General features: G+C 36.3%; 2 protein-coding genes across 2 annotated transcripts; one reads left to right on the top strand and one right to left on the bottom strand.

Moving 5' to 3' along the window:
* Positions 1–2,003: 2,003 nt before the first annotated feature.
* LOC100248801 (uncharacterized) lies at positions 2,004–3,734 on the top strand. Its single transcript, XM_002285813.5, has 3 exons — positions 2,004–2,660; positions 3,151–3,272; positions 3,378–3,734. Exons 1-3 carry the CDS (start codon positions 2,274–2,276, stop codon positions 3,526–3,528), a joined length of 660 nt encoding a protein of 219 aa, XP_002285849.1. The 5' UTR covers positions 2,004–2,273; the 3' UTR covers positions 3,529–3,734.
* A 484-nt stretch (positions 3,735–4,218) lies between these two features.
* LOC100243662 (UDP-galactose transporter 1) lies at positions 4,219–10,856 on the bottom strand. Its single transcript, XM_002285814.5, has 5 exons — positions 10,207–10,856; positions 8,535–8,784; positions 8,217–8,424; positions 5,010–5,241; positions 4,219–4,632 (listed from the first exon to the last, which is right to left on the bottom strand). The coding sequence occupies exons 1-5, from the start codon at positions 10,315–10,317 to the stop codon at positions 4,411–4,413; spliced, it is 1,023 nt and encodes a 340-aa protein (XP_002285850.1). The 5' UTR covers positions 10,318–10,856; the 3' UTR covers positions 4,219–4,410.
* Positions 10,857–11,035: the final 179 nt, after the last annotated feature.

Below are 11,035 nucleotides of genomic sequence, written 5' to 3'. Positions count from 1 at the left end.
AATTAAACGGAACTAATGCCCTTTTTTGGGTTGAAGACTCCAATTGATGCTACAGTACTCTTTCAGAGAACCTTTTCAGAGATGTAGCATCACTTGTACGGATCAAAAGTTAGAGAAACAACAATACAGTGCGTGGCCAACTCTTCCCCTCGTGCAGGTTAGTAGGTTAGTAGGTTAGTAGGTTAGTAGGTTACCAAGATAAGTTTTGCCATTTAATATGTAACTTGTAAATATATCTTTCAATTTTTAATAAAAACAGTGTAGAATATATTATTGATTTAAAAAAAAAATGATAATAAGCATATCTACAAAAGACGTAAAGAAAAGGGTAAAAGAAACTGATGATTTTCTTATAAGATACAAGCAAATTGGTCATACAGGAAATTTTTTAGATTTCCTGCCAGGGTAAAATTATAATTCGTTTTATTCTTAAATTGTGTTATTTAATACGGTCGATGCCAGTCAATTACTCGAGAAGGGTAAAATGGTAATTTTAGGGAAGAGTGGGACTCAGCGAATAACTCGGGTGCAATTATTTGAAAGTACGACCCTCTGACCCAGTAACCCAAGAAGCCCAATTTACGAGACCCATTTCTGACATTTCCCTTTTTAATTATTTTTTATTTTTTTAATCAAAATATTTATTTTTCTTTCTTGTAATTATACACTGTCTGTCCAGGATTCTTTTGCTGATGTCTGACCACGGACCAGTGAAGGCAATCAATACTTCCACGAAATTACTATCTTGCCCCTGGAAACCTCCAACTGCTTTGATCTGAAATAATGGTGTGGTGGGTGTTGGTTAATGTTCTTTTAAGATGTGTTGTTGGCATCAGCCACAATGGGAATGCAAAATATGTAAGGTTGGGTGAATTAGGGTTTTGGGATAAACCCCATTAAGAAATTGTTGTTTTAAAATTTTTATTTTTATATGATTTCCATTCCTAAAAATCAAAGTGTCTACCTACCGCTCCTTTCCTTTTGATTCTTCTACCTACCACTCCTTTCCTTTTGATTCTTCATAAAGAGGAGCACCTTCATTCTAAAGAATGAGATGCTTCATATCAAATAGATTGATTTTTTATTATTATTTATTGTGATCTTTTACAGAAAAAAAAGTTTTTTATATTATATAAATATAAATTTTATTAATCATTTAGACGTATTTTAAAACTGTAATAGTTCATTTAAACTCAAAACAAGTAATATTTTATATGATTTGGTGCAAGTAGTTACAAAATAATATAAGAACCAATTTTTAACTTCAATATAAGGTTATGTTTGACCCAATAAATAGTGTTTATCTGTTTGACTTTACAATCCAATAAAATACAAGGGTATTGTGTTTATATAAGGATATTTGTAATATCTTATATTGGAGAAATAAAAAAGTTCTTAATACTATATAAATACAAAATACCTTTCAACTATATACACACGTTCTAAAAAAAATGGAATATTTGTGATATCTTACGTTGAATGAAAAAGAAGATATTTGACATTATATAAATATGAATTTCTCTTAATTATATAAATGTATTTTAAAATCACAAATATATAAATAACATGTACATAGTTTGGAAAGCATCATTATTTTTAAAAGATTATAGAAAATATATTAAAGAAGTAGAATTATAAAAAGGTACATGGAGATCAAATAGATTTGTGATTCAAGGAAGCCCATGAACCCCATCAGGATTGAACAAGCAATTGATGCCTGCAATGGGGAGATGGATTTGAAGAATTGGACAGTCAGTCACTCATGTGGCTGAATACTCATCTGAAAAGATTGTATATGGTACCCATGTGGCATGAAAAACAAATAAAATCATCATTATAATAATGAGTGTTTATGGGTAAACCTTTAAATTAGAATCAAGAAAAGGAGAAAGAATCAAACTGTGATATGTAAAGGCCTCAAGGTGGTACAAAGAATCCTTCCTTTCATCATCAAACCAGAGTAGGAGTGATTGTTTACTACATCCATGCATAATAAAGCCACAACTAGACAGTGGTTCCCGTGACTTTAACCTGCATAAAGATAAAAATCATGGCCTTGTATCATCAGCCTCGCCACCACTGACCACCCCCACCTCTGAGCTCAGACCTTGACCCCTGCCATCCATCACTCTTTTTGTCTTTCTCTCCCCCTCTCTCTCTCTCTCTTCCCTCTTCTTTCTTTCGTCCTCTCTTTAATAGTTCATAACTTCCATTTACTGATTTCAACCAGAGGGCCACAACCTACTCCTTTCCGAGCATTGGGAGTGAAGAAGATGCCAAGTTCAGGTTCATTTTTGAGGCAACTGAGTGGGAAAGAGGCTTGGAAATCATCATCAAAGAGATGGGGTGGAAATAATAGCAGGCATGGTGATGGAGGGTGTGAGAGAAGTTTGAAACAAATGGAAGGGCTTCACATGTATGGTGGTGAGAATGGCGGGTTGGTGATGAGGAAGAGAGTGATGGTGGTGGTGGATCATACTTCAAATTCCAAGCATGCAATGATGTGGGCACTAACACATGTCACCAACAAGGGGGATATCCTGACTCTCCTTCACATCATTCCTCCCTCCCATAAGGGCTCTGAGAGGCCAACTGAGTCTTCTTCTTCTCCTTACCTTGCTAACTCACTCGGGTCCCTTTGCAAGGCTTGTAAACCCGAGGTATGTGATGTTGAAGAGTTTTACTGAGATCGGATCAATGATCAGCGAAAAAAACCGAAATGGGTCTTCTGTTCCTTCCTCCATCTTTATTTTTGTGGTAGTGTTTTCAAGATCCATTTAGTCGTTTAAGTGAGAAATTAAGATTGTTTTTCCATTATATTTGATATCCCTCTTTTTTCCGTCAATGCTTTGGAGGGAGGAATTTTTTCGGCAATTTCAGTTTTTCATTTCCCTCGCTTCTCTCTTCATTTTTTTTCCCTCTCAAATGGCTAGGGAATAGTTTTTATGAACTCCATTGTTTTTTTGCCCTTTTCCTTTCCTTTTCCGGATGGAGGGGGAATTTTCAGAAATTTCAGCTTTTATTTTTTCATCTTTTCCTTTTTCTTTACACATGTACCGAGAGATGATAAATACAGCATAGATTTCTTTCGCTTTTACATGATCTATCGCTTATGCTTGCTTCAATGGGATTTCATTGGTAATCAATCAGGTGGAAGTGGAGGCATTGGTAATCCAAGGGCCAAGGCTGGCCACAGTGGTAAGCCAAGTGAAGAAGCTAGAGGTGTCTGTGCTAGTGCTGGGTCAGAAGAAGCCCTCTCCACTCATCAATTGGTGGGTCCACCCTCATATCCCATGATTTATTTTCCAGCCATAGATCCTAGACTGTTTGATCTAAATCTCTAATCATTCTATGATCGGGTGTTTGGTTTTGTGCAGTTTATGTGGAGCCAGCAGCACCCAGGGGTTTGTGGAGCAGTGCATCAACAACGCAGAGTGCTTGACCATTGGAGTCAGGAAACAGAGCAAAGACATGGGTGGCTACCTCATCAGCACCAGGTGGCAGAAGAACTTCTGGCTCTTGGCATAGTTTTAGACTCTTAGTTGTTAACTTGTTATAATAATATTCATAAGGGCAAAAAAAAAAACTGTGGAAAATTGTAATATTTGCTTCTTTTCCTCACCACCCTCCTTTCTAACCACTAATTGATCTCTTCCTAGTCTATTTAAAATAGCACTGTACTTGGTATAATTTCCTCTTTTAATGCATTTGACATGGATTTGTCTGCACCAAAATTTCAGTGTGTTTGGAATATTTTCATGGTTCTTTTTCTAGGGTTTTCTTTTGGTTACAGTATCTAAATAAATGACATTTCCCTTTTACCTGACCTTCATTTTAACTTATTTAAAATCAAATATTATAATAGAGATCATTAGCAAAAGGACATCTAGAGGGGCAAACGCACCCTTCTCTACAACTTGAAATGTATAGTGTTTTAGGTTCTCTCCAGTCTCCACAACTTGCAATCTTATGGTGTTTTAGGTTCTCAGTTGCATAAAACAGAGCCTTTTTCAATGTAGGTCCCGTCCCATTGAATGCAAAACTTGACTCTCACACCATTTCTTGGGACTGTATATCATCACAAGAGGCATTTGCAAATTAAAAGCATACTTCATTTTATCAACCAATAAGGCCTAAAGGTTGTTTCAATCTCAACAACATACAAACAACATGATATTCATGAACATGTGGAGCAAGTGATGTTTAACGAGCATAGGATAATAAGAAGCTAAGAAATACCTTTTATTTTTAGGGGAAAAAAGGAGCAATCTATTAAAATTTTAATTGATCTAAAGGAAAGGTCTACATAACAAGTAGGGTGTTTCCTTGTTTTTCGTTTTTTTTTTCTTTTAATCCTTTTTGGGCTTTCATCCTTTTTCTCAACTGCCAAGGAACATGAAGACCTCTTAATCAGACCTTATCATCTAGTTTATCGTTTACAAGGGGGAGCAGCTCCATCCTGCTCCGTGGTGTCCGGGGTGTCCTAGGAGTCCCTGGAGGCTGTTGGGAGAGCTTGTGCCTCACATATCCATAGAATGTGCAGCCCACGAGTGTCACTGAGCATCCAACTGCGTTTATAGCTGAGATTGGATTTCTGAATATAAGCCATGAAACCATGACAGCAACTGCAACCTGTACAAAAATAAACACAGCAACAAAAGCATCAGTATGACGGTGAAGACGATCCAAGAATATTTGAGCTTAGACAAATTGTAAATGAAGAATGCATGCTCATTAACTAATGCAGTTGATAATGTCCCAGGATTATTTCCCTCGGCAATAATCCTGCCAATGGGATTAAGGAGCAAAATGGCATGACTCCAGAGAAATGAAACAGGAAGAGGAAGCAGTGGCCTTTATCACAATGGTAGCATTGAGGTTGAATAAATTGTAAAAACTACAAACAGGAAAAAGGATGGCCGAGGATGATGATTCATTATAGCAATTAAATCAATAAATGTATTATAGAGAACAGTATTCAGAGATGGTTTCTATTTAAGGGAGCTCACCTTAAGATTTCCAGCAACATTAAATGTGACAGCAGTTGTTGAGTGAATCACATAGAAGATGGAGAAGTTGAGGCAGAAAGCCAAAACCCCAGAACTGAAAATGATGATGAGGGCCGGACCAATAGACTCGTGAGTTTGAAACCAATCTATAACACCAGGACCTTCAAGTACCATAGCTGGCACTGCCAAGATCATGGTTGCAAAAGGTGCCATGTAGTACACTGTGTTTATGCTAAAGGGTAAACAAAAATAATCACAAGACAAGTATGAGTTGAACATCAATAAAACATACAAAAAGAAAATAAAATAATGTATTCTATAATACTTAAACAATTCACGATAATTAAATGCTTTGTTAACTCGCTTTCAATTGAAAAGATGGAATAAAAAACAAGTTAAAATATCTCTTCCACATACAAAAACACGAAAACATAAAGAGATTCAAATCCTAAACCTACAACAACTCGACCCCATTCTTTTCCACCTGAGTCAATGCCCCAGGAGTAATTGAACAAAGCATTAGCTCCAAAGCATCCATTCCCCACATGCAAGTGGGAAGATATGCATGCAATTAGCAACCATACAGTATTTAGTATCAACATTACTTTTTTATCATGCAAAAATCAAATGGATACTGCACAATCATCACAAAGGGCAGTGTTGACAAGTCCATATGACCTATCTGTCTGGCTCAAGAAAAAAGGGTCTCAGAATGAATGGAAGTTTCACGGGGGGGACCCTCACAGCCTAAAAGTTCTTCAATTCCTCTTCTTCCACACAAACCAAAAGAAGCATCCAGGAGACCTCTCCACAAACATTCACTACTGTTATTATCTAGTTTATCCCACCAGCCCAATAAAAAAAAAAAGTTCATTCTGAATGAGACAAACATCCAATGAATCCTCATAAGACAATATGCATAAACCAACAAGTTTGAAGCTACAGTAAAGTAAAACCAATAAAATGAGAATTTCTCACTTGTAACTATGAATAAATTCCAAAAGCACCTAAAATGAGTGACACTACCCTCAATAAAGCCACACCTGAAGGTGCAAGTTCTCAGAAAAGAGGAGAGGAAAAAAAAAACAGTTTAAAAAACTTTTTACAAAGGTCAAGCAGCATGGTGACTGCAGAATATATTACTTCAAGATCAAAGTGCAGAATTCAACGACGGTGCCAGAGCAGTACATGAGAACATTATTATCAATGACAAGAAGCAGCCAATGAATAAATAGCCTTCATCATCCAAACCTCCAACATATTCTATTGGAAATTCATCCACAATGCTACATTAAAATTATGTTGGAAAAGTACCGACTCCATTTTAAACCAGGAATTTCTTATGATTACTAAGATATTAACATCCTTTATGCCTCTTCTGAAGTTAGTTCTACACATAAACCTTTTTTAAATAGGAAAAAAAAAATCCTTTTTTATTTGGCCCCCATTGGGAGTCTGGGACTGGAACCTACCACCTCCCACAATCCCACCCAACCCCTTAACACTTGAGATAGGCCTCAAGGGTTGGTTCCATGCATAAACCTGAACACATTCTCATACAACATAATTAGAAGCATGCATATCCTATGTCCATTCTTTCCAAGAGCCTGACAAAAAAGAGTCAGTTATTTATGCAGCTTTTATACTGGGCAAACAAAGCAAGCATAAAGATGATTAGCTGCCCTTTTCAAACTTAGAAGTTGCAATATCATGCACTATATCTCAAAAGAATACATATATTCATTTCATTCGTATAAACAATGCATAAATAATATCATGGGTAGGCAAAAGGTCATCAGACTTGGTGAGGTCACGATCACCCAAATGCCTTGCCACACTGATAGACATGAATCCACGCTAGTTAAGATGGAAGATCATACTACATTTTGAAACAATAAACTAGTTACCCTATTTGCTTGCTTCTGGCCCATAAATCTTTTGAAGAATGGAATCAGTTCAAATAAGATCAAAACCTGATAACAGCATAGGCGACCAACTTACATCATCAAGCTATTGAACCAGATATTACTATCAAGGGATTCTTTGCCACATTAAACCACCAAACACACACAGAAACCATGATTGTCCATCAAAGTTTAGTGGACCGACACAAGCCACCAAACACGAGATTGACTAGTGTATAAACAAGTCAAACATGATTTACTCGTGTATAACCCATTTATTAACAGTTAACTTGAACCGACATACCAAACCTATTTAAAAAATAATAAATAACAAATATATTTTAGAAAAATAGAAATAGTGAAAAAAGTTAAAATTTACCCTTCCTAAATTTCTCTAGAAAACATAAAGAATTAAAACCCTTTGACCCAAACCTACTAGAAACTGAAGCTAGCTCTCCTGTTAGCTTAGCTCTAGCTAACTGTAACATTAATTTTTGGCCCAAGCTGTTCACATATTGACAAGTTTCAGGTTCAAGTCTCAGAAAGGACAAAAGAAACCAAAAACAACAATGTTTCCAATCAATAGAAGGAAATCCTAATTATACAATTATGTCCAACTTCAAAGTCGAATCAGTTTAGCTTTGAAATTATAATTTCAAAAGAATGCCTGCTTGAAAAATCAGTGTATTTATCAAAGTATGTGGCATTGGGATCCTCCTTTTAAGAATAGCGCATCACACCAGTTAAAACTAACCAAATCAATCCCACGGCCCAAATCTTAAAAAAGGTCCACTTTCCCATTTCAGCTTGATCGACATTGAATACGTCTGTCAAATGACTAAATCTAGAAAAACTAATACCAACTTGGAAACACAATAAAGCTAGAATCAGACCAGTCTAAGCCTCTGGTGACATAGAAAACGAGGACATTACCTACATTTTTCAGTAATAACTGCATAAAACAAAACCTCACACTTGGACATGAGCTTCTAAATTCTAAGAGCATTTAACAAAAATACTTTCAACTCAGATATTACTGACAATTAAAATCAACAACTTTAATTCCATATGAACTGTAGAACAGGAATGCGAGAAAAAGACATCACACAAAATCTAAATTTCATGATCTAAATTATTGTTACACCACAGTCCCATGAGAGTTCACATGCAAGACCAGCTTCAGTTAAAATAATCCTGAGGCAAACTTGATCAAAACCAAATGGAAATAGGCCTTTTTCACAGTTCAAAGGAAAAAAAAAAAAAGAACCAACAAAATAAGAAAGAGGAAGAACAAAGGTATTACCTATCAAATTTATATCCATGCAACAAAGACTCCGCAAGTATGGTCTTTGTGGAAGTAGCCAGACAGCCAAATAAGGCAGCACAAAATCCAAACATATTAAAGCTGAGCTCTGTGACAGATGTAAGAAGAATTCCTCCAACAATGGGTACCAAAGAAGCCCAAATTCGCCATTCAAAGTATTTTCTCCAAACCATCCACTGCAAAACAACTGTTTAAAACATATCTGAATCAGAAACAAGTATCATACAGTAATATAAATAATATCAGAGCTGATGAAAAAGCAATGATGTGTTTATAACAACACATTCTAAACCTGACCTGTTGTTGCAGGAGTGAATGACTTTATAGTCTGCATAAAAGAAACTGGAATGTAACGCAAACTCACGTTCCCCAACACTATGTTAATACAGAATACAAATGACATGGGAAATATCCGTCTCCAGCGATCTTCAGGGTCAACCACTATCAGTGGCTTAAGCTTCAGTACCTTGATTACTAGATAGGCTCCAATAGCAGAGCATATGAAGTGAATACATGACACTGACAGAGGAAATTTGAAATCCAGTTTCTGCACAAGAAATTACTTCAGATTCCCAGAAATTCAGATCATAACCATGCAGTCATGAACAATGAAACAAATGAAAGGGACCAAACAATTCCTTTTTCCAAGTTAATATTTTGCAACAGTGATTAGAAACCAATTATTCTATGAATAAATGATGAAATCCGGTTGTGCATATGAGATATAAAACCGACCAAAAACAAAGCTCCAAAGAGGGTTATTTCTATCATTCCATGGAAGCACAACAAACAGCAACACTTCCACGTAGTAGATTATAAGTTAGCATTATAACAGACTAAAATTAGGAAATTATCAGTTCCATCAATAGGAAAATAACAAAATCTTCAGGATAATTTGCACAGAAAGATTTAGGAACAAGAGAACAACGCACTTAAGAATACTTTGGCATTCCTACTAGCCTACACATTCTAGATCCATGCTTAAATCATATCCCAGTATAGATAGAACAAGAAAATGCGATTGTTAAAATGGAAATAATTAAGAAACTATTGTCCTATCAGATCCAGAGCTTCAAATTCTTCCATCCAGTAACCTCCATTGTAAACCAAAATTTGTTCAAATGAACCAGCCAGATGAACTGACAATTTTTAATCCGAATGACCAGTACAAACCAAAACCTACAAAAACTAAGACACAGAAAAGCCTTGTATATTTATCAGCACTTCAGACAAACAGAAGGTACTCCAGTCAAGGTGGCCAGAAGGAACCAAAATTGACAGCCCAGCTAAGGTTTCCTGCTCAGCCAAACAAACTTGCGAATGGGGCAAACAGCTCAAATTATAATCAAAATTTAAAACGAGAAAGCAGATAAATCACAACCAGCTCATTACATCACCGACAATTTTGCACGTCTTTTTGTTTGTAAAATCCTAGCATATTGAGCATTATTATTTGCAGAGCAAACATGCATACATTTTTCTAATAATTTATTAAATATAATCACTGCCTACATGGCAACTGGAATAGAGAGGGGAAACACAAAATTAAAATATTTGACTACTAGACATTGTTTATCGCAAGCACACCATCAACTGTCGCCGTGTCACGATTATGATTCACCGCTGTTTCTGAATGAAGAGATAGAAATAAAATAGAATAAAATAAAAAAAATCAACACAATAATGGAGGGAAAAAAACACTGATTCAAAAATAAAAATGAAAAATTCCAAACCCAAAATCAATTTTTCAGCAAAATTAAACAAACCCTTTGAAAATCTAAAATTTGAAGATGAAAACATAAACTGAAAAAGAAAATCACAACAAAATTAAGCCAACCCATTGAACAATTGCCAATTTGGAGATCAAACCACATCCAGAAACAGAATAAAACAAAATTAAGGAAATGAAATCCATTCGACAAAAGCCGAAAGAGGGGGGATTTGAGAATCTGAAAAGCAGAAAGCAAACCTGAAAGATCCACTTGTTCATGATAATCACGGTGACATTGAACCCCCACCATTGAAGGATGGCAAGCAGAGATCTAAACGCGCTCCACTGGCAAAGAAGACTCTCCTCCATCTGTTCCTCTCTGCCCCCAAGAGACAACCCAAAAACCGCAGATCAAACACAACCCACCAAAGATCAACCACACCCCACTTCAATTCCTCTGTTTCCAACGATTCTGAGAGAGATTAAAACGAGAGCGGAGGGAGGAAAATAGAAAATAGAAGCGCAATAAAGGCCAAAAGGGGAGGACGCAGAGGGAATTAAAGCAGCTGGGCTTTTATTCAGAGAGGAGAGTGTGTAACGCAGGATGTAGCTCCTCTCCCATGTGATTGTGTGTGTATTTTTTGTGTGTTCCCCTTTCCCCTTCTCTCTTCAATTCTAAAACGTACTCGCCTTCTCCTTCTCTCACGCCATGGAAATTGTGTATGTATCGGCTCGTTCCCCTTTACCCTTTTTCTCTCTTTTATTTTGATTTCCTATTTTAATTTTTATTAATTAAATAATTAATTAATTTGGTCTAGTCCCACTTTCCTCCCCCACCTTCCTAGGTTGGGGGAGTCATAACAGAAAATCGGAGCCGTTCAATGAATATACCTGTTGACGTTGACCATACTTTTCTAACTTTCTGATGGCCGGGGGTTTTAAATATGTTTATTTAATCACATCTGATGCTGTCCTTCCTCCTTCCATTGCTCAGATTCTGAATCTTCAGATCCTACGGTTACCCTTCATTACAATCTCCATCAATGCGGTGTCCTCATCCCCACATATCATAAACTAGTCTCATTTC

The sequence above is a fragment of the Vitis vinifera genome, chromosome 18 (genome assembly GCF_030704535.1).
Source record: "Vitis vinifera cultivar Pinot Noir 40024 chromosome 18, ASM3070453v1".
NCBI classification, from domain to species: domain Eukaryota; kingdom Viridiplantae; phylum Streptophyta; class Magnoliopsida; order Vitales; family Vitaceae; genus Vitis; species Vitis vinifera.
This window is presented reverse-complemented; position numbering and strand designations above follow the sequence as displayed.

Coding starts and splice junctions, on each gene's coding strand:
- LOC100248801 (XM_002285813.5), top strand. CDS start 2,274: ATGCCAAGTTCAGGTTCATTTTTGAGGCAACTGAGTGGGAAAGAGGCT. Junction 2,661..3,150: donor GCAAGGCTTGTAAACCCGAG/GTATGTGATGTT, acceptor GTAATCAATCAG/GTGGAAGTGGAGGCATTGGT. Junction 3,273..3,377: donor CCCTCTCCACTCATCAATTG/GTGGGTCCACCC, acceptor GGTTTTGTGCAG/TTTATGTGGAGCCAGCAGCA.
- LOC100243662 (XM_002285814.5), bottom strand. CDS start 10,317: ATGGAGGAGAGTCTTCTTTGCCAGTGGAGCGCGTTTAGATCTCTGCTT. Junction 5,242..8,216: donor CATGGATATAAATTTGATAG/GTAATACCTTTG, acceptor TTTACCCTTTAG/CATAAACACAGTGTACTACA. Junction 4,633..5,009: donor ATGTTGCTGGAAATCTTAAG/GTGAGCTCCCTT, acceptor ATTTTTGTACAG/GTTGCAGTTGCTGTCATGGT.